This window comes from Citrus sinensis, chromosome 7, assembly GCF_022201045.2.
Source record: "Citrus sinensis cultivar Valencia sweet orange chromosome 7, DVS_A1.0, whole genome shotgun sequence".
Lineage (NCBI taxonomy): Eukaryota > Viridiplantae > Streptophyta > Magnoliopsida > Sapindales > Rutaceae > Citrus > Citrus sinensis.
In genome coordinates this window covers 27,463,423-27,487,865 of record NC_068562.1, presented here as the reverse complement: position 1 = coordinate 27,487,865, position 24,443 = coordinate 27,463,423, and the positions used below count along the sequence as shown (strand labels likewise).

Below are 24,443 nucleotides of genomic sequence, written 5' to 3'. Positions count from 1 at the left end.
TCATACAATTTGCAGCAAAAAATTATTGAACCGGTTCTTTCATTTATTGTGTTCAAAATTTCAACTTAATGCATACATAGCAATTTTTCTAAGAGGGAACAAGAATAAGTAATGAACGGAAAACCCGAACAAATTTGAGCAAGAGGAAAATTCAACTCCTGAAGCTCAAGTAAACTTTAAAATTTGGAAAAGCCCCACCAATGCATCTTACAGATTTCTCCTATGGTAACATGAACGTTCTGAACTGGTTTATCTAAAAGCTCTGAAACTACAAATTTTACATATTTCTTCCGAGACAGCTAGAGTGACCTAAGAAATGATGTGATGGGGCACGAAGGCATGCCCCCAACGTCTTTGATGACAAACAAAATCGTTGAGCAATGGACACACTTTTTGGAAGCCAGAGAAGACTTCGATATCTGTGTTATACAATTGTTGAGAGAATGCTCAATCAATTATAGAACCTCGTGAGCTTTACCATAGTATCTGTTTATGAAAGGAGCCTGCAAAGAAAAATTATGACACAGCAAAAGAATTAATTGAAGACACCGGTAGTGTAGCATAGTTACTTCTGTAAAAACAGCAAAGGCAATGCATTCTAGCAGATCAAGAAGACTCAGTTCAAAAATGGTCGACAACAGTTTTGTGCACATTGAACATCAAAGAGGCCATCCCATAGTTTTGAAAAAAATGAAATAAATAATGAAAATGCATGTTTTCAAGAAAACTTCCTAATTTCAGGAGGTGTGAATCTATCTACTTAACAATGATTTCAGATGATAAAACAATGATTACTTGAATTTAAATAGGATGCAATATGAAATGTGTCACAAATGCAATGCATTAGATATATTTCATATAGCACAAGATATTTTTATCCTTCAGAAACAAAAGGGCAAGTGTGTGTCCCCTTCTTCATTTTCCCTTTGGGATTTTAGTTTAATACAAAAGTGGATCCCCTTTCTCCTCAATAACTAAATGGCATTATGAAAAAAATTCAAGTAAACTTCAAATCAAGCAGAAAATCCAAAGTTAAGAAAAGGATAATAAATAATTTGCTAGCAGGTTGCCTAAGGTACAATCTAAAAGCAAGATGTACCAAGGAAAAAATGGTCCTGAGGATTATATCAATGAGAAGACCATTTGAAGTAAAGGAGGTATCAAAAGCTATGTTTTTCCCCCCCTCTTTTTTCATCTTTTGGATCAAGTGCACAAGAGACTTAAAACTTTTTTCATCTAGAGCTGAACTCCATGTGTTATCGATTCTTAGAATCGCATTTCCAATGTGTGCAAAATATTGACATATTCAAGAAGTAAAAGGCAAAAAAGGTATAGAAATACTACGGGTAAAACTTAGGTACAGAATTTGATGAACAGACACACTCAAACTCAAGACTTCATAAAACAAGCTAGTCGACTACATTGACAGAAATCATCTGAATTGACCAGATTAACGTAAAACCACATCATGATTGGAAAATTTTCAACTGTGGAAATAAAATATCAAATTAAAGAAGCAATCTCCCTTGATATGCAAACATATCGTTACCAAACTCAACAAAGTATTATTGCATATAGAATCAATGTCACTTTTGAAGTTCAAAGAGCCAGAGACACGAGATTGAGAATCTAAAAGATTCTGTGCATGAGGTATATAAGAAGCAGCGATCTTACAACTTTACCTTAACATTTGATACATCTGGTGTATCCGGTGTCTTCACAGGATAGAACTTGTAAAACCTCATACTCTCAAAAGCTGCTTTAGTCTCCTCACTCATTTCTTCGATGGCTTTTCTCCGTGCCTCCTTTGCCTACAAAACATGAACTTTGAAAGACTTGGATAAACCAAGGAAACAGTTCTATATCACAAGAGTATCTACAAGCAATAAAATACCTCTCGATTAGCTTTCTTCGCTTCACGAACTTTCTCTTTTACAAAATCCTGACAACAAAAAGGAAAGAAACCATCAGCGACTCCATAAAAAAGTAAATCTATTAGTCACTTTCAAAAACATTATTAGAGTTACCTTAAAAGCATCCTTTTGATCTTCAGCTAATGCCTCTTCCTCAACCAGCTTATCAGTGAACTCCTACAGCTCATAGATACATTTACCAATCAGTTTTCTTCTATGTTTTCATCCTTTAAGGGAGAGGGAGCATAAAAATAACAAAAAGTATTTCAGCAATAACATTATGCTTAACTCCATCCTCCACATGTAGCAAAACCAAAGAAATAGAGCAAAAAACCCCAGGTTTGACCAGATCAGTAAACAAAATGCTGTGACAGGATTATGGCAAGAGATTAAATCAATGGCAACCCATCCAAGACCCTATGCTTTAAAGGGATCCCCACACTGAGAGGTAGACAAGTATCAATGGGTTGTTGAACTATGGCCATAATGTTAACCACTACACACTGCACCAACTTCACATCCAAAGTCATTCAGATTATGCCAAACAAAACCATAAAGGATAAGTCCATACATCAACTTCGTCGAATTCCCAATCAAACTCGCAGACAACCTGCAGGAATAAAGGGGTAAAAATGATCAAATTACATATATTTGCTTTATTCATTACCATAAAGGTAGCATGATGTATTTTCTAATATAATCACATGAATCATCAAAATCCAAAAATTGATGTCTATCGGTTATATTTTTCAACATAAACTTACAGGAGGTTCTACTGGAAACATTATCTGAACCACAGTGCTTTGCTCAAATTCATCTTCCTTGAATGGCTGGTAGAAATCTGTCAAAATATAATGATGTCAAGAAGCTGCTAAAGTGCCACACGAAGTAGCGGTAATATATAATGAATCACCATCAAAGCAATATATTCCTTGCCATATCAAAACAAATTACAGCTGATGTTAATTACAAGCATTTTCTCGAAACAGTGGTTGTCATATCAACAATTTTCACAGTACTACAAAGTAAATGTTGCCTTTTTCTTTTTCTTTTTTTCTCGTTTCTTCACTATCACTTGTCCTTTCAATGGTGGCAGCCCATTAGAGTAAAATTCACCACGTAGTCAACCACAATAAGTAGTCAAGCACCATAAAATCTATAATGCAGCAATGAACATCAAAGTTTAACTCTATACTCACAAGGTAGGCAATATTCAAATTTCTTAAGGCGGTCCACCTTCAAATGTCTCAAAGCAGACCTGCAGAATAGAAAGCAATTTAAATAAGTAATCATTATACAAACATGAAACATCCTAATATTTGCCAAAAGAATTCAGTAGTAGCAAACCAGAAGTCTATTCCTTATCAAACTGATAGACTTGATATGCATGAAAATTTTATATTGTTAAAATTAAGAAACAATTTTGAGAGAATAAAGTATGATATGATAAGTGAAACTTCGTATAGAGGAGTTATGTATTCTGAACGGGTGAACAATGTGGGAAAGTAAAAAAGTTACCTAGCTGAAAGAAAGCCTCTGGTGAATTAAAGAGCCAAGTCTGATAGGTTATTTCAGGATACAACATAAATGTAATAGCTTATTCTTTCAATGAATAGTGTAAACTAGCTCATGAAAGCTTCATAGTCTACTGCATATACAGTCAAATTATAATGAACATTAAACAAGATTTTTTTTTTCTATAAAATATGTTAACATCAATTTGTAGTCAAGTGTGTTGCAAAATCACATCCTTATACCTCTGTCCCATTTAAAAATCAGTCAATTCCTCTACAACATATTTAAAATAAATAAATAAAAGAGAGAAAGTGAAAACACAACTTTTTACCTTCTTTGAGTGCAGCTCAGAATAAAAATTTGAGATTTCAACCTTTCAACTTGTCGGTCTCTGCAGAGGAATTACATTATACAATGACATCAAAATTATATGAAATAATCCTTATGATGAGTAGAGAGAAACAGTTCAAAAAACTACTTCGAAATGAACGGCAAAAAAATGCTGTTTTAGATACCTCTTCTCAAGAGGTATATATGGAACCCAGTCCATCTTCATTTCTTTCATTGGAACTATTTCTTCCACCTCTCTCTGAACTGATTTAATACCTATCTTATCAGAAGGTGGGAAAGGAGATACAACCTGAAACAAGAAATACCAATATTCAAATACGCATGATAGCAAAATAGAGCTGTTTTTGGCAAACTTAACACACAAAAAGGCAGCCACATGAACAGACTTACAGCAACCACCACAGGTATGCAGACAATTTTGTTTTTATTCTCATATGGTACCAATTGAGCTGCAAGGACATAGAACTTGATCAAAATTTAGCATCTATAAACATAATTTCCATACTCCATTATGTACATTTGTGAACAGAATAGAAATGCCACCCAAAAAAGCCAACAAGTTGTCAGCCACTTACGCTCTGTACAACCGAAGAGATAAACTTTCTTCCCATAAAGTACTCCCCCTTCTTCAAAAGCATCCTGACCGCACAATTAAAAATAAATTCATCACATACTCTCCAATTGGTTCACCAAAAAAGAATACCCCAAAGAGCAAATCTATAAACATAAAAACGTAGAGAAATGATGGTTTAATGCCTTACTTCTAGATTTGAGAAGTTCCACTTGAATTGGTAGACTGAATCCAATTGATCCCACTGGCAAGCAAAAGTACTTACTAGATTATATAAAGAGAGCAAGTGAACAACGTTTGTAACGTGTAAACAAAATTATCAAACTAACCTCCGTTCCAACAGGGAACACCTCCTTCCACAAATCTTCCTACATAACATAAAACAAACAATTCCAATCAGTAAAAGAAAACATGGTAAAATGCAAAACCACTACGTACGAGTGCGTGAGCACACTTCTCTAGATTAAAGAGTAATAATACTTCCCTAGCTGAGAAATTACCTTAACTACATGGATACATAAAAGATAAGAAAACAAAATAATATCATATTTTCTAATTTAACTTCCCTTTTATTATTATTTTTTAACTTTTATGCTGCCTAATTTAATAAAAAAAGCACTTGCACAATAGCATTTAATTCACAAAGCCATTGAAACCTAATGCACATATTCACTTTCCAAACCTAACAAGCTTCCTAAATTTCTATTTTTCTGACTTCTCCTTTCATAAACATAAAACACAAGTCGACACTTAGTTCCAATGGCTTCATCCAATGTAACTTTTCTGATTGAAATTGTTTTATATCTTTTGCAGATACTAATTCATTAACAATGCACTTCAAGAACAGCAATCCAATTCACAGACATTGATACCTACACGCAACTGTTCCATTTCGAAAAGCTCAAAATATTTTTAACAGCCTTTAATTTCCTAAAATTTGTGTCAGAAACCTAATAATTACTCCAAAAAATACAAAACAAACAACAAACTTTTCACAGCGTCAAACGAATGCGTCACCGGAGAAAAAAAACGTCAGCACAGAACGAAACCAAACAGCGGCAAATGACAGCAAGAAACAACAAAATTTACCATGTTGCGTTGATCTTCGAAGTACTCAGGCTCGGTCTCCGGCTTGGAAGCCTTGACACGCTTAGCTCGATGAGCTTTGCTGGTCTTTTGCTGCTCGTCTTCCTCCTTGTGATTCTCTTGCGAAGAAGAAGAAGCTTTTGCTGCTGCTGCAGCCGCTCCCTTTCGCTTAGCTCCCTTCCTCATTGTGCTGTGAAGTTACGGAGAGAGAGAGAGAGAGAATCTATGCGTAGAGAGAGGAAGTAGGGTTTTTTAAAAATAGATCCGAATTTGAATTTTAGAGAGAGAAATGGAGAGTGAATTGGCTGTTTCTTGTTTATATAAAGGGTTTCATTTTAATTTTGATTTTGGGCGTGGAATTCACGCGGACTCTTCTTGGTTTGAAGAGCGAGACAGAGCAGAGAAGCGTGAAAATTTTTATTTTGGATAATAAAGTGTAGGTCCATGGCTTCTAATATATAATAATATCACCCTCTTCAAACAGCATTCTAAGTTTTTTCATCCCAAGCAATTATTAATGGCAAAAGTTTATACTACCCATTAATACGCATAAAACCCACACGATAAAAATGATTATTGGGTCGATCATATCATTGATGGATCAACTTATTAAAACTCATTCCATAAGGAGTCAGATTTAGAGTTTAAGATTAAAAATTCATTTCACCCCCGTTACCCATTAATATGTAATATTAATGAGTAACGGGTGAAATTTAAAATGTAATATTAAAATTGATTATTTATGTAAACTTATGACAAATCCTAATTTTTTTAATATTTATTGTAAAATTTATAACCTACATTTGTATCTTCTCATGAACATGATTTTATTTTTATAATTTTTTTCTTCTAGAATTTTAATCAATGATATCGGTGCCTATAACTAACGAAAAATGCTACGTGTAGAAAAAGATAAGAGAAAGATGATATAAATAAAGAAGAAATTGGAAGAGAGAGGGTGGGTGGGTAGAGAGAGAGAGGATAAATTTTTCTCATCTTTTTTCTCATTTTTCTCTACACCAAGCACAGTTCCTAACTAAATATTTGATTTTTTGTACATTATTTGATGATGTTAAACATTAAGCATATTAATAGTTTCTTTTATTTGGTATTATATTCTTAAGATATAATACCAAAAATAGCGGGTTAAATGGGTCAATTCAAAAAAGATGATAATGATAAAAAAAAAAAAATGGGTACGAATTCTCATTTTTCAACCCAATAAAATAATAGGTGGGTTCAAATATATGTAATTTAACACGACATGGTAAGAATACCACACAAAACTATTTAAACACGACCCATTGTCAAGGCCTACAAGTGATGAAACAAGGTGGCATATGCCTATTAAAATGTAAATTCAAAATTACTTATTATTATTTATTATCATCTCAATCAATAAATGTCATTTCTACTACTGTGGATACAAATCCATGATTAAAAAAAAAAAACACAAACCTTCCTCGGATTCATCATGAGTCTACATTTTTTGCCCAATAGTCATTCTTATAAAAGAATAAATAAATTAAAACAGAGATCTAGACTTTTACTAAATGATGAATTCATTTTAGATTGTAATTAGTATAATTAATTGAAATAAAAGAATTTTTCTTTAAATAAGCAAACAAGTACCTTAAAAAAAATTAACTATTTTTCTATGATGAGAGGTTCAAATATTGAAGAAGAATTAGTGGTGTAGAGTATGAGATAGAGATTAGAGATAGCGGGTAATGTGATTACGTTGATTTTAGTAATTTAGATGGTAGTAAAAAATATAAATATTTTTGGAATTAAATAAAATTATAAGGTTATTAAATGGTTATCGCTACTCTCTTAACATCACAAATATGAATATAATTTATTTTCTTTATTTTTATCATTTTAGAGGGATATTTGTTCCGAACTCTAAATCACAAAATTTATATTTTGTTCCTTAATTGTTCATTTTCAATGACCTATCAATATAATAGTAAGGGAACATATGAACAAGTTATAATAATATCATTTGAATTAGTTAAATCCCTTCAGTTGAAGTAAGAGATATAAAAAATTTAAACATAGCTCGCACGGGTAAAATTCAACACCGTATGTAATGTTTAAATTGAAGAAGAAAATTAATGATGCACTTATTTGTAATTTCTCAAAATCTCAGGGTAGAATGTTATTATACTATTTTGATTTATCTTTTGAAATTTCAAACAATGTTTCTATCTTTTGTATAAACAGTACGTGTGGCGGGTCTAAACAAAACCAGGCGGCGGGGGTTGAGGTGTGTCGGTATTGTTGAAAGGCTTGTGCTATGTGGATCCTAACTGGTCCCCGGCCTCAGCTTTTATCACTAATAAATTTCTCATTATCTAATTTCTCGTTATATTATTATATTTTTGTTATGAGTGATGATATGACCATAAATTTTTGTTATAAATTTATCTTGTATAAATTAATTTGACATTAATTCATTGGTTAAATGAAAATACAAAATAATAAAAATAGATAATATGGACCAAGAGATATTTAATTCAACTAATTTTGTAATGCCACATTAGTTTATACAAACTAAATTCGTACAAGAGTTTGTGATTATATTATTACTCTTTTGTTATTAATTAGTCTTTTTTTTTGTCATAAACTAGTATGTACACATAAAAAATAAAACTTGTCTCGTTTTCATAATACTTAATACATTTTGATACTATATTTTATAATACTATTCTCATTTTCAAATACTTTTTTATTTAGTTTTATTATAAATTAAATAAATCATAAATAAGAATATATGTTTTGATATAAATAAGAAATTAATAATAAGATATATTTCTTATACTTTTTCTTATTTTTAATTTTTTTTTCTTACATAAATATATAATTTATATTCACAAACTCAAATATCAATCAAATAACTTATTTATCCATCCTTTTGTTTAAATTTTTTGTACTTGAATATTATAAAAAATAGTATGAGGTAACAAGGATACAAAAATAATAGACATCAATAATTGGTTTATGTTGACAAATGAGAAACTAACTTTAGCATATAAAACAAGCCCATAAAAAGAAATGGCAGTGCCCATGAGACCAAACCCAATTTGGAAACTCCTCGCGTGGGGCCGCGCCGCCCTGCTTGCTTCTACACTCACTATACTCACACCAATCCGACCAGAAGTGAATGGAAATAATGAGAAGTGACTAAATTCGCATAATTTTTATTAAGTTTCTTGATATTGCTTATTATATTGTTAGATTCTTTTAAGGCACCAACTATGTTAGAAATATTATAAGGTAAATTGCGTTTTTATAACTACATGATTAAAATTATAATATATTTTTTTATTATTTATTATTTTACGTGTGGGGTTATAATTTGTTCTCTACCTTATAACAGCTTCAAGGTAGTCATTGCGTTCTTTTAATTGGGTTCGCTCCATTTGTCCTTTTGCCTTCATCTTTGTCACTTATTTGCTATTTCTTGGATGAGACCATGATGTTCAAAAAAACTTTTAACGAAAAAATTTTAATTGTTTGGTTGTTCGATGATATATTTTAGTAAAATTTATAAAAGTATTTTAGAAGATAAGTTTTTAAGTTATGTTATGAAACGAATGAAACAAGAATTTAATAAATAATTCAAATTTTAGACAATTTAATTTAAAAAAAAACTCTCTAACCTCTACTCTCAAAATTTAAAAATTTGAATTTTACTAGTAGACACAAAATAGCATAGTTTATTTAATCTCTCAAATTTCTATTGTTGTTTAGTTTTGTTTTAAGTAGAGTTTTTAAAGATTAAAAAAAAATGATCATTAGATAAGTCATATCAAATAAGCATCAATTATATTCCTCTTTCTTTCTCTTCAGATTTCAACACTTCATCCCCAACCATGACATTCTCAAAAAAAATTATATAATTTTCGTTGTTTCGTTCTCCTCCATTTTTTCTACATGAATATGATCAATATGATGGAAATAATGCATCTTAAAGATTAATCTTTATTAATGGTGCATTAAGTCACTGAATTATGGAAACGTAATCTCCTATGTTAAGATAATGCATATCTTAAAGGATTTGATTCTCTGTATCCAAACCGATTGTATAACAAATGTAACCAAATCAAAGTGAATTTTCATGATATCCCAAATTCTATCGGGAGAGTTCTCGTTCACACACGTGTGCTTATAGCATATGTCGAAGAAATTTTTTTGCACGTGGTCAAATTTCCAAAGTGAGGAAACAGACCAAAAGGTGAAATAGAGTTTCACTTGTAGCTAGTGCCGCTCTTACAGTAAAAAATGAGCAATTCTCAACGCATTAATTTGGAGGTATGATATGTCATTTTGACTTTTGAGTGTAAAATTTTTAGTGGACTTTTCATCAATTATGAAGGAGCATGCTTCCTTACAAACTTAGTCGTTGGTTCCACTTAAGCCCACGATCGGATACTGTTTATATGAGAGAACTGTACCTTACAGATGCTATAAGGTTGTCCTCTCCCAAATATAAATTATGAATTCAAAGTGATATTATAAGTCAGATAAAAATTATTACTTCTTGTAACAATAGAATAGAAAATATGCGAAAACCCTTTGATTGTTAAAAAGAATAATAAGGGTGCGCTTGAAATTGAGGTTGAGTAGCTGTATCTTAAAACTTACAGCATTAAAATATTTGATAAACACTAACTATTATAGTTTGAAAGTTATATTAATATGATTTTTCCCTTATACGATAGAAACTCTATTATATTTTTAATAATTTTGTCAAAATTACTATTTAAAATTTATAATTATTACATATTATTAACGTGTGCTTATTACATATGTCGAAGAAAAGTTTTTGCACGTGGTCAAATTTCCAAAGTGAGGAAACAAAGCAAAAGGTGAAAAAGAGTTTCACTTGTAGCTAGTGCCACTCTTACACTGAAAAATGAGCAATTCTCAACGCATTAACTGGAGGTATGATTTGTCATTTTGACTTTTAAGTGTAAAATTTTAGTACACTTTTCATCAATTATGAAGGAGCATGCTACCTTACAAATTTGGTTGTTGGTCCCATTTAAGTCCAAGATCGAGTACTATTTATATGAGAGGGTCGTACCGTAGAGATACAGTAAGGTAACTCTCTCCCAATTATGAATTATGAGTTCAAAGTTATATCATAAGTCGATAAAAATTATTACTTCTTATAACAATAGAACAAAAAACGTGTGAAACTTTGATTACTAAAAAGAATAATAAAGGTATGTTTGAAATTGAGATTGGTTAGCTATAACTTAAAAGTTACAGCATTAAAATGTTTGGTAAATATTAACTGCTATATCTCTGAGGCTATGTTAATATAATTTTTCACTTGTATGATGGAAACTCTATTATATCTTTAATAATTTTATCAAAATTATTATTTAAAATTTATAATTGAGTAATGATACAGCCACAAACTCTTGTACAAACTTATTTTGTACAAACTGACGTGGCATTAATTCATTGGTTGAATGAAAATATAAATTAATAAAAACAAATCATGTGGGCCAAGTGATGTTTAATTCAACCAATCTTATCATGCCACATCAGTTTGTACAAAATAAGTTTGTACAAGAGTTTGTGGCTGTATCATTACTCTTTATAATTACTACATAGGGAGATTGTCAATTTCCCCCTTACAGTAATCAACATATACTATTTATACCCCTACTGTTTTTATAATGGCCAAAAACCCCCTGATAACATAAGTTTACAATATTACCCTTATTTTCAACTACTCTTTTATTTATATTTATTATAAATTAAATAAATCACATGAATAGAAACTAAATAAAAAAATTAAGCATTAAAAACAAGAAATATATGTTTTGATATGAGAAAAAAATTAATAATAATTTTTTTTCTTGTACTTATTTATTTTGTAAAAATTTTCTTATAATAAATACATAAGAAATTTATTATAAAATGATAAAAAAACTATTATAAGAAAACTTGAATGACAAATAAAAAATTATTATAAGATAAATAATAAAATATTTTGCCTATACTTTTTACATTTAATTTTAAAATATTACAAAATATTATTATAAGAAAATGTTCACAAAATAAATAATTACAAGAAAAAAAATTATTATTAATTTTTTTGCTCATATCAAAATATATATTTCTTATTTTTAATACTTAATTTTTTTATTTAGTTTCTATTCATGTAATTTATTTAATTTATAATAAATGTAAATAAAAGAGTAGTTAAAAATAAGGGTAATATTGTAAACTTATACTGTCAGGGGGGTTTTTGGTCATTTTAAAAACAACAGAGGAGTAAATGGTATATGTTAATTACTGTAGGGAGGAAAGTAGCAATCCCCCTTACTACATATTATTAACTTTTATTTTATATTTACAGTTTTTTTTTCCACAACAACTATATCTTAACAGTTACAATACCTCAATTTCAAATAGTACCTAAATTGGTTGGTGCTCAGCTCTCTTATTTCATACGAAAGAAGAAAGAATATATTTGATTTGTAATTTAACATTCGAATTATGCTGTAACAGATTTGATTCGTATAATAAATAAATAAATAGAATTAAAGTCACGTAGAAACAACAATCCATTCGAGCCAAACTGTTAACTACTATTATTGAGTTGCCTATCCTATTGAGATAAGCAACGATATAGAACAAGCCTAACGCAAGTGCAGTTCAATTTAACGAATGGTTAAATATGAATTTGCACTCTTTCTATTACGTATGAAGGTATATATCCTTTTATTTTCTTTAGCTAATTAAGTTATGAGCGCCGTGGAACAAAAGCTGTTTCTTCGTAGTACTCCCAAACAGACCCTAAATCGACAGCTGACCTCCCTAATTCCTCATCTTGGTTATGATCCTTAGAGACCCCAACGCCCAAGCCGAACTGAAATGTGAACGTGACGTCGAGAAAATAAAGCAAGAAAACAAGAACGACGCAGCACAAGAACATGGGAATAGGCCCAAAAATCCACAGGAACAAAGGGAACGAAAAGTAGAATGCTCGAAGCCCCACTGACCAAAAGTAGCTTCCCCTGTTCACTGTTCTGGCCACAAACTCAGCTGTGAGCTGATGATGATGCACGTTTTCTGACATTTTCTTGAAGGGCACATTGATCAAAATGCCTGCGTGGCTGTAGTATCTGATTGATTGAACGTTGAGCAGGAACGCTACCAGGAAGCATACCAATATGAAGAAAAATTTTATGGAGTAAAAGAAATCGCTTCTGTCGCCAAACGTAAACCAAGTTGATCGGTCGCCGTCGCTGCTTGTCATCAAAATTGCGATCAGAGAGCTCAGCATGATTGCCGTTGATGCTAATAATGTTGATGCCATTATGTTGTTTCGTAGTGTCTGCACTGCAAGGACTCCATTCTTCGACGCGTCCTGTAGTGCAACATTTAAAGTTGTGATCGGTGGTTATTAAATTAAAAAGTTTTTTTCTTTTTAAATTCTCAATTTTTATCAGAGTTTTAGAAATGATGAGGTCAGATAAAGAAGAAAACACAAAAAAAAAAAAAGGAAAACTGAAACAACCCTAATTGACTCAATAATCCATCTCCTACATCGTGGCAACTAATTTACAAAGAAAGTTAAATAAAACAAATCTGAACCACGCACCATCATTTAAATAATCTCCCAGATCATACCCCATGCAAATATTTAAGTAAGATTTTTACAAATTCAAGAGAACTCAGATTACGAGAAAATCTTGAATCCATAGAGATGAATCTACCACAAATCGTCATACAATAAAAACAAAATTAATAAGAAGGTGAAAGGAAGTAATGAACAAAACCTCCATCATAGCTTGGACCCAGAATCGGCGATTGATGGCGTTGACACCAATAACAGTCTTAGTGGGGTGCTTTACAATTCGATAGAGAAGCCATACGTGATAAGCTGCCATTATCAGCAACCCAAATGGGACCAATATGTAATCAAGAAGCTGCTGTTCCCCCATTGATTTGATTAATTTGGGGATTCTTTCTTTCTTTCTTTCTTTCCTTTTTTTCAGCGAGCGATAGAGTTCAAATCTAATACGTTTTTTTTTTTTTCTTTTTTTCTGTTATTTGTGTGTGGACTGAGTAAAATGACAATAACACGAAAGGGATTTTATAGAAAGCGCTTTTGAGTTGTGTTGCGTAGTGTTGTGTTGTAAGTATGCATGCACTTGTAAGTAGTGAGATGAGTAGAGAGGTGGAGAGACTTTGGGATTTAATGGGATTCATACGCGTAGTTGGTTTTAATGAGCCACGATCACACTCTTTGCTTGCCCACTAAAATTTTTCACATGACTTCTTTGGCTTTTCAGTTTTGGTACTCGTGATTATTTATTATTTGATGCTTTATTCTAAATTTAATGATAGTTTTGACGAAAAAGTCTCACAGAACCACCAACTTTTAATTGCCAGTGATTTAATAAAATTTTATATTGCTTATTTATTTATTTGAAATCAAGAGCAGTGATAGAGGTGGCCAAAAATTTTATACAAATTTACTTTTCTACAAATTAATGCACCATACATAGTTGTATAGATTATCAGTTTGTCTAAAGTACTCTTATCGCTTGAGATTAATTGGGTGGCAATAAGTTTTCCCTCATGTAATCACGCTTCTAATAAGGCATTGGAGTTTCGTGTGTAATTATTTCCTATCTTTTGTTATACTACATAATCATACATGATTATGTAACAGTTATGTTATTTTCACAACCGTTGGATTTTCATCCAACGGCTGCTACACAATCATATCTGTTACATGATTATCTAACATAACAATTTTCTTATTTCCGCCTTGTAGATATGTCCCATAAATATCAGTGCCGTAAATTTTTGGCATGCATGATTTGAATTTCGATATTGGAATTGCAGTGCAAGATATTAATGCACTAGATTTTTAAGATATTCGAACTGTACCATAATTAATTAGATATGTTCTTTAAAATTAGTTGGGTAGATTCAATCTGTTCTGAATTTTGATAGTTGAACTGTGTAATATTAATCTAAGTTCTAAGAGGTGTGATATTAAAACAAAAAAGCAAGCATAATAGTGTTAATATAAGTAAATAAGAAATTAATAGTGCAAAACAAAAGAGAATGTAACAGTCACTTCTCCTCTCACTGTGGCTTCAGGCTTGTGCCATCCTCTTCCTTTGATTGGAGTATGGTTTGAAAAATGAGACAATTAGATACCGAATTCGCTGCCCTATTATATTTTAGCCATATTTATAATTGACACTTTGTTTTAATATATTTTCAATTTAACTTTCTCTAAAATTATAATTAGTTTACCTTAACACACACATTTGGTACATTTGTTTTCATAGATTAGACGTGGGAATATCACAAAAATTGAAAAGACAAAAGCCGTTGCATCCGAGAGTGTTCTTTTGAGGAAATAGAAATTGTTTATGGAAATCAAATCGCACCATCTGCTAGCTATGGAGTTCTGTTGAGAGTGTTCCAAGTTCATCTAATAAAACTAATGAGTTATATCTTGGGCACTGGGGAGCTCAAGATAAAGAAACTTAGCAAAGCTAGTATTTTTTAATTTTTGCCTTAATCGAGTCGCGTGTATATAAAAAAACCATGAGCCTAATTCATGACTAAAAGCTAGCTTAATTAAGATTCAAGAGGTCTAAAGCCTTTTTTTTAAAAGAATAAAATGAAATTTAGCTCAAGGATTAATCTCAGCGGACGTGGGGTTATCTCCTTGACAACCCTCTTTGACTGATAGGTACAGGTTAATTTTTTTTCAAATAATCATTGTCACAAAAAGATACATATATAGTATCGACCTTATTCGTGAATGAGACAACTCTCATAATATTTAAGTTTATTTATTAAAAATTAATACAGTATGATATTATACTAAACGTCGTACCGTATTAATATAATTTAGTGATAATAATGCATCCAAAATAAAAAGAGGATCGTGGAAGAAATTTTAATTTTGTCGTATAGCCATGAACTATATATTAAAGGAGTGTTAATTTTGTATTCCTTTTTTAAATAATTTTGAAGGTAGGTAAGTCGGCTGAGTTGAATAATAATAATAATCATAACTGGTGAGAGACGAACGAATTAATCAAATAAAATTACGTAACCATATGACATGCACATGTAGCCATGTGAGAGAAGAAACCTGGCTTTAGTTCAAGACAAAATTTTAATTAACTAATGCTTAATACTAGCCGATCGATCGAAATATTAATTAGTTGGGCACTAATCACTATTTCATGAATAAATTAAATATTAATTAATACGAGTACAATACGAACCATCTGTAATTTAAAATGTAAAATTTATTTTATGAGTTTTCTCATACGATAATAACTAGAGAAAATCATCATATTTTCGTTATCGACATAGTACTTTAACAACATAGAAATTAAAAGTTTGATAACAATAAACGTGGTGAATTTGTAACCTAATTTGTTTCTTGTGATATTAACACGAATTCGTAAGACTAGTATCGACTATTGACATTAAAGTTTCATAACCCAAAACATATAGAATCCATGAGTGTAAAAGTAATATTTAATATGTGTTTTACATTTTTCTATATTGACTATTATGTGCCAAATTGGCATGTTACGCAAATTCTTATTAAGTTCTTAGTGTCTGTTTCAATTATTCAGGTAATTCTTGTATTTAAAAGAGAATATCTAAAACGACCCTATTTGTAGATTGTATATATACCTTCATTAAAATTTTCTTAATTATTTTGTATTTTTCACCTATTGCATATTAATTTTCTTTAAACTGTAAGTTAGTTATATCCAACATAAATATTATTTAACCACTAAAAAGTTAGATTCAAGAAATATGAAAAAATCTAACATTCCTAAAAATACCATTTTACGGCCCTTGAAGAGTTAGGTCTGATAGATTTTTATATCAACAGGTTAGGAAACACGTCGTACAGCACAGGCACAACACTTGTTCCTACGACATGAGATAGCATGAGCAAGTTTTGGTAGGGCACACAAAACTTAGGGCACGCATGCGGGTTGGATTGGGCTTAGAATTTTAGGCACATAGGTCTTAAAAACACAACATGATCGGAGACGGGCTAAAGCACAACATTGAAAAGGCTTGCAATAAGTATGTTTCACTTTTTATGATTTATGAAGCAAACTTAAAATTTTATGATTTTACAAATAACTTAAAATTGATTTTTTTTTTAAATGCATTTTACTAGCGTAAGTTTTTTAAATTCATTTAACTCTTAGTTTAAAAAAATGCTCTAATAATTTTATGTTTATAATTTATTAAATGAATAGATAATATCATAATTTTATTAAATAAAATTATAAATATCATGATTTTATAAAATGCATGTACTAATGTTATTATAAACTATAATCTATTATTCTAAGTAAGTTCAAGTTAACAATTAAGTTAATCTTTAGGGAAAACTTATTGTTGTTGTTGTTGTTGGTAAGTATTAAAAAAAATTATAATTTCGGAGAGTTTAACTTAATAATTAGTATTGCATTTTCTTACGATTATTATTTATTATTATTGAATACGGACTTGAGTTTTAAACTTTTGATTATATTAAATTTGATTAAAGACACATAAACCCAAAAAAAGTACACGAGCTTAAAAAAACGCATCAATAACTTGGCATACCCTCATAAAAAAATGAGAAAAAAAAAGCTTATCGTCATTTTTTGTTAAGTATGGTCCATCGGCATGCGTAAACTCAACATGTGTGCCAGGCCTAAAAAAAAAAAAAAATTAGGCACGGCACAACATGAAGCATATGGTGAGCCATGCCCTGTCGGCCCACGGGCTCTCGTGGTCCTTCCTTTGATCTCGGCCTATTGACCATCTGATTAAGTATTAACAACTTTACATGAATGTTTTGAGCAATTATTTAGAATATAAAGAGTGAATGGGTAATTGGAGCAAATCCTAGGGACCTAAACAGAACTTACCCTCACTCATATGGCTTAGGTCGCAATTAATTAGAAAATCAAACCCCCCATCCCATTTTATTTTATAAATATACACTTATATATTAATGGACTAATGTTTACTTCTTAATTGTTTGCTTGAAATTAAGAACATTTTCCCTAGATTTGAGGATTTGAACATATGTACATTTGATGTCTATCAAATTAATGATATGATTTCCAGATCACAAGTCAGTATACCAGAAAGCAAACCAACAATAATTTTTTTTTTTTTAATATGAATTTGTTTCTAGCTCTAAACATGTACATGCAAGAAGAATATGAAGTTAGCCAGTGATACTATGAATATAATTGATCTTAATATGGTCGATGCATTATAATTATTAAAACACGTACAATCCACTAAGTTTGGCCAATTACAAAGGATTCGTTACTCTATATTAGGGATGGCAAAAATCCCTACGGGGACGGGTACCCTCGGGGATTTTCCCCATTCGGGGAGGGTACAGGGATAATTTTATACCCAATTTTTTATTCGGGGAGGGGACGGGGAAAATTTTTTACCCAATTTTTTATTCGGGAAAGGGACGGGGAAAATTTTTTACCTAATTTTTTATTCGGGGAGGGGACGGGGATGAGGTGGAATCCCCATCCCCTACCCATTTCCCCATTTTTATTTTTAATTTTATTTTTATTTTTAAAATTACTAATAAATAAATAACAAAATTATAAATATTGTTAAAAATAATAAATATCAAAATATTTATATTATTAAATGCTAATAGGTATCCTACATTAGCTCGAATTGCTAGAGATATTTTGGCAATTCCAATTACAACAGTTGCTTCTGAATCAGCTTTTAGCACCGGTGGTAGAGTTGTGAGCCCACACCATAACAAACTTCATCCAAGCACATTGGAGGCCTTAATGTGCTGTCAAAGTTGGTTACGAGCTTACAATAACAATATGAGTTTATTTTACATTGTGATTATATTATACAGTTATTAATATTTGCACTTATAAGTTATTTTACTTATATTATTTTCATTGTTTTATAATTATTTTAATAATTTATATTTTGAATGTGACTTTGTAATGGATCAATATTAATGTAAGATATATTTTGAACTTTATTTTTATCTGAATTTTTTATTTTAATATGATTAATTTAAAATCAAAAATAAAAACAATGTATTAGACTATTAGTTATTCGGAGATCGGGGACCCTCGGGGATCCCCTGTTATTATTTGGAGAGGGGATGGGGATTCTCTCAAGTAATTCTGACGGGGACGGGGAGGGGACGGGGACATATGCAAAATATCGGGGATGGGTATGGGGAGATTGGTCCCCTCCCCTCCCCTCCCCATTGCCATCCCTACTCTATATTTCAACCAATTATATGCCAAATTTAAATGTTCAAGGTAAAATTTCATGTTAATGAAATTACTAAAGGTATGTAACAAATAATCATGATACAAAGTTTGTATTTCAATTTTATAAAAAATATTCAAATATATAATTTTTATAAAAAAAGAAAAAAAAATCTATGTAGCATATTTAAGAAACTAGTAACAATTTCAACAAAAACGACCATCTAAGTTTGCATAAATTTTTCGAATTTTTTTATTACTTGTGTGCTTTATTTTATTTTCTATAGTATATTATCCACAATTTAAAAAGAATGAAAAATTAAACATAAATTTTGGTATCTTTATGGTCTTGTTGTAAAGAGAATATTGATTATTCATGATAATAAACATTTAGTTGTTTACTCCACACACTGTGGTTGAGTTGTCATAAGACGTTAGAAGACAAAAAATAAAAAAAAGCACTTAAACATACTTAGTTTTTTAATTAATCACAGAATTGGGTGTTAGTGTTGACTCAAAAACTAATTCTTCAGCAATTCCAGCAAATATTTCTGACAATCAAATCATTAACAACTTTGATCAAGTTCTTTGAATCTCGTGAAAACCTGATTTGAGGACATTCATTTTAAAAATCACGGGGAAATTTCAATAATCATAATAAAACTAAACATATGTGATTTATTATTATCATAACAAAAATTTGTTTAACATCTTCGCTTGATTATCACCTCCAATATATAGCTCTATTTTTTTTTTTTTTGTAATTTCTTAAGAAAATTATTTGAAAGTTCTAAATTTACTTTTTTTTATAAAAAAAAGTAAATTATTAGTGGATTAGTTCTGTAAAATTTGGATTTTTCAGCTACTATATCTCTTACAGATCTGACAAAATACTAAAAAAAAAAAACTTTAACAACGAACCAAGTTTTTAAAATTCAAAAGAAATCAATAATTTAAAGGAAAAACTAAAAACTTTTGGTATCAACATAATTTCAAAACTAAATTAAAAAACTTATATATTACAAATTATGTTCTTATTTTTTAAAAAAAAAATTTATTCCATATGTTTTTTTTTGTGATGGTGTATGATTAAGATTTAATTATTTTTATTTTTTAATTTATTAACTACCAATCACATTAATGAAATTTGCTCAAAAGAAGAAGATTAGATTATGAAAATTTTATTTATTTACGTGTTTTTTTTTTTTTTTTAAATTTTGGCATGCGTTATATAATGTACTAAATAAGCTAACTCAGACTTGTGGCCGCGCATGCATGTTGCAGCCAGCCCAGACTCGTACATTTTATAAACCCCAAAACAAAAAACACTTTGTCTTGTACAAATAGATTCTCTTATAAATATTACCAATCAATGAACTGATCATATGGAGAAGGCCAGAAAAATGAAAACAAATCTCTGCATTCCAAGGCTACGATCAGGCAACAACAAGAACAAAACTCCAGCCATGACTCTGCTCGAACGTTTTCGAGAAGCAGTTTTCCGTTTGATCATGCTATCAGCTCTGTCCAAGGCCGCCGCCGCCACCACCACCACCACCACCACACACAATAATTACCATCATCATCGTCACCAGGCACACGTGTCGCGGTCTTATTACAACCCGGCGGATCCTCACCATAGCGAGGCGGTGGCCGACTGCATTGAATTCATCAAGAAGAAGGCTTTGACTGACGATGAAGATTATGATCATAATAATTCTGCTAGTGACACTGACGACTCCATTTCCATTGATGCCACCAACACTACTGAGTTGGTCATGCAAGTTCCAGTTATGTAAGTGATGAAAGTATATTATCTCAGAATTATATGTCACATTTGGGGGAGAAAAAAAAAAAAAAAAAAGCCTATTGGGTTTGTCGAAAAGGGTGTGAGATTTAGATTTGTAAAGTAGTTTGTTTATTAAATTTATCATTAAGTTTCAGATTTTTATGTACTTGTAACTTGTAAGGTACCATCGATACCTTACAAGTTATATATAGTTATAGTAATTAATTTAAGGGTTTATATCATCGATATCTCGTATGTTTTAGTCGAAATTTTTAGATGAATTTAGACGTTTTTGCAGATGATTTTTACATTAACTAGAACGATTTGCATTTGCTTAAAATTCGAGCAATCAATAAAGAGTGCCCAAGTTGTTTGTTTATTTGAATCATGAAAAATTGGTATTATTTCTTCGTTTTGGTTGATGCTCAGTCGTTTTGCTAATTGAGTCAAAAGTGTGGAACCATCATTTTTATTTTATTTTATTTAGATTATAAATTGGTTTCACTGTTCATAACTTCATGTGAAAGGTGACATGTTGTTGAGTCAATAATTAGATCTTAAGAAAGCTTTGATTAGGTTCCAAATCATTTTTTTTTTACTCTCAATTTTTTGTCTCCACTTATCTTCTCTTAATTCTTCTAATACTTATTTCTTGATGACATTATCGATTTATGGACCATGACTTTTCTCTTTTAAATGAAAGATTAGGTATGGATCATTGTGTGTCACATGAATTGTCCTATATAATAACAACCTTATTAAAACAATTGATAATATTTCCTTGGTTTAAAAATTCTAAAGTAAAAGAAAATTAAAAAAGAAAAACAATTTTCTTTTACTTGCTTGACTCTTCATCTTGAATATGAGTTTTCACTGACTGAAACATAACAATCCAAAAATATTGCTTATGTATTATAAAAATAATTCATAAAACTATTCTTAAATGAAGTTTCTTCCTGCGGTTTGTCTTAGCATTACCAAAAATTAAGTTGATTGATTTTTTTTCTTTTTCCTATTTTATGTATAAAAACAAAAAAAAATGGTTTAATAAATAAATAATACCTTGTCAAGGAAAATGTACGTGTGGCATTCATTTCAGCTTCAAGAAAAGAGACATATGAATGAGTAGGCATCACAATTGTAATTTGGGCCATGATGAACTCCAAAAGAAAAGCCCAATAAGACACAAAAATATTTGGACCTTATAACATATTTGCAACTTGCAAGGTGTCACCGGGGATAATCTCAAAGATGTTGGCAACCCTGCGTGATGGCACTAAGTCCCTGTTAGCCAGCCACTCAACAACAGAAAGTAATTGAAGCAACAAGCACGGAAAGACCCATAATGGAGGTTCACCCGACAGATTAATTCCACCAACAACAAAGAACAAAACAACAAGGATTGAAGTACGCAAAACACACACTGTTTGCATTTTACGGAGGCTCAACCCCCAACTTTTCTATTTACGTGGATAAGAAAAGATTATAAATAGTTCAAGGTTTTGTATGCTCAAGAACACTACTTTTTTTTACCAACAATCGGATTCTCACATCATACATTCTCATTACCATGCGCGCGCGTGTGTGTATAAGTTTGCAAATAACACCTCATTTGCTAAGGCGAGGTGGCCTGCTGCCCTCGCGCCACCTCAAATCTTTCTTCTAAAGTTTAGGCACCATTAGTCATGATCTAGGGAGCACATCTCCATTTACCCCTTGAATAAAGCAACCACTACCCACTTAGCCTAATAGCAAGGATGTCATAGAGTGTAACCGTCGTTGCCCACATCTCTTGATGAGTAAGCCCACTTTCTTTGCCCTTATTTTCAAGGCATGTGATTCAGGGTCATGTTCTCCCACTAGTTGCACCTACAACTACCCACTTTATGATTGATTTTAAGCCCCACTTTCAGAGAATTTGTAGCCAACATGCTCCACAACGTATGCTTGCTGCTGCGCCCTAAACTACGCGTTAGTTTTGCCTTGCTTTCATGCTTGCCCACAAGCACGCCCATGCCATTGCCCTCGACTTGGCACAAGACCACAAGCCAAGCCTAGGCATTCGGTCATTATTACTCATGGCGGTGACACAAGGTTATTGCTACCAATGCCTGTTCACTGTTCTCTTAAGACCCTTTTCTATCCATCTCATCAACTAATAGAAAACATCATGTTATTTCCATTGACATTCTATTTTTACTCCACAAATAACAGTGGCTCATTATTTTTCCCTCGATAAATCCCTTGGGATGTGTTTGGCCTAATGCGATGCATTGAATTGTACTAGATTGTAGTGTATTAGAATATAATAATTTTAAAATAATATCATGTTTAGTGTATGATGAACTGTATTATATATTTTAATATTTTTTTATATTATTATTTATATTAAAATGATATTATTCTGAATTATTTATTAAAAAATAAAGTATTACCGTCAACCATCACTAACTATTACCGAGAAATTATAAATGTTATATGTTTAAATCATATTTAGAATTGTTGGAATACTTGTCTCTAGTTCTACAAAATATTACCAATAACTCCGCACGAAACTTTTGTTCGTCGCATATTTTTAGTCAAATTTTTTATTTTAAAATTTTGACTACAGATCTACAGCGAATGAAAGCTTCGTTGCCAAAACTATTGGTATCATCATGTAGAGCTCATGACGAGGATTTCAAAAATATTAAACTTGACATCAATTGATATTGGAAAAATAACGATGGCAATGGTGGGCGGCTAGTGATAGTGATATGACTATTGGTGGTTGGCCAGTGTTAGAACTATAAACTTTTAGTGAAAATTATCACCTATAATTTAGGAACATTTATATTGTATTATCAAGAATTAATAAACGAATATGTGTAAGCATACTTGAATCAATAATGCTTACTTGCTCTTAAGAGTTATGTGGTTTGTCCTTCAGATCGACACGTTCTCCTAGAGAATCCTTAGTTCTCTTTGTGCACTCTCTTTAATTATGGGATGTTAGAAAGAATAGAACTATACAAGTGACCTGGAGACCACAACCACTCATATAGACAACTCTTCATGTCGTCTTTAAATATTCCTATTTTGGCTCATTAGAGATATAAAAATTACTCTTAAGTCTCTACATATTAAAGGCTCACACCCTATCAGATACATTAAATCTCAAATTACTAAAAATCTTAATAGATCACTTTTAATTGGGTTTAACCCTATATAACAATGTGCAACATATAATTATTCACATACAAACCCAACATTGGATTAAAGATCCAATAGCCAGAAATGTCGAATGTGAAGGACTTACTTGAAATAATTATCAAGTATTAATTAACTGATTACGATAAATAAATTTATTATAATATTATTTGATTAAACAGAATAATAATAAAAAAAGAAAATGACTAGACCCGCTTAAATCCAGGGGGTAAGTTGTCTAGTTAACTAGGCAAATGTGGTTAAAATAACAATAAATTATGCCAAATATGACTCAACGCGTTAAATGCCAAGAGTATGACTCAATTGTTTACATGCCAAGAATATGACACAATAATAAGTGAAAGTACACAATACCCTTAGCAGTAGCTAACTTAAAAAATAAAAGAAAATTTGAGTTGGGAAGTTCAGAAAGATGATGTCATGAGGTTTAAAAGTCAGAGGGAAGGAGAATCAAGTTCTTTCACCATCAACCTCCATTATCATCAGCTGTTTAGGTGTGTCTCGTCGAAATAGACAAAATCGAGCATTATAACAAAAAATTTAAGGTTAGTTAACCATAGATTTGTGTATTTATTAGTTTTGACAATCTAGGGTTTGTTACTTTTGAATTTACCATAGATGTAAGGCTTTCAGAATTTATAGTTGAGGATGTTATTTTAGGATGATAAAGATGGTGTCTTGCTTTCGATAATTTATACTAT

General features: G+C 31.0%; 2 protein-coding genes across 2 annotated transcripts; both read right to left on the bottom strand.

Moving 5' to 3' along the window:
- Window positions 1-22: 22 nt before the first annotated feature.
- LOC102607131 (protein HEAT INTOLERANT 4) lies at window positions 23-5,792 on the bottom strand. The gene is made up of 14 exons (XM_006493785.4): window positions 5,440-5,792; window positions 4,680-4,718; window positions 4,541-4,594; window positions 4,355-4,418; window positions 4,170-4,228; window positions 3,944-4,068; window positions 3,760-3,819; window positions 3,113-3,171; window positions 2,678-2,754; window positions 2,485-2,523; window positions 2,028-2,090; window positions 1,895-1,942; window positions 1,683-1,811; window positions 23-503 (listed from the first exon to the last, which is right to left on the bottom strand). Exons 1-14 carry the CDS (start codon window positions 5,620-5,622, stop codon window positions 456-458), a joined length of 1,047 nt encoding a protein of 348 aa, XP_006493848.1. The 5' UTR covers window positions 5,623-5,792; the 3' UTR covers window positions 23-455.
- Window positions 5,793-12,029: 6,237 nt separating this feature from the next.
- LOC102606846 (uncharacterized) lies at window positions 12,030-13,648 on the bottom strand. The gene is made up of 2 exons (XM_006493784.4): window positions 13,245-13,648; window positions 12,030-12,832 (listed from the first exon to the last, which is right to left on the bottom strand). The coding sequence occupies exons 1-2, from the start codon at window positions 13,407-13,409 to the stop codon at window positions 12,206-12,208; spliced, it is 792 nt and encodes a 263-aa protein (XP_006493847.1). The 5' UTR covers window positions 13,410-13,648; the 3' UTR covers window positions 12,030-12,205.
- Window positions 13,649-24,443: the final 10,795 nt, after the last annotated feature.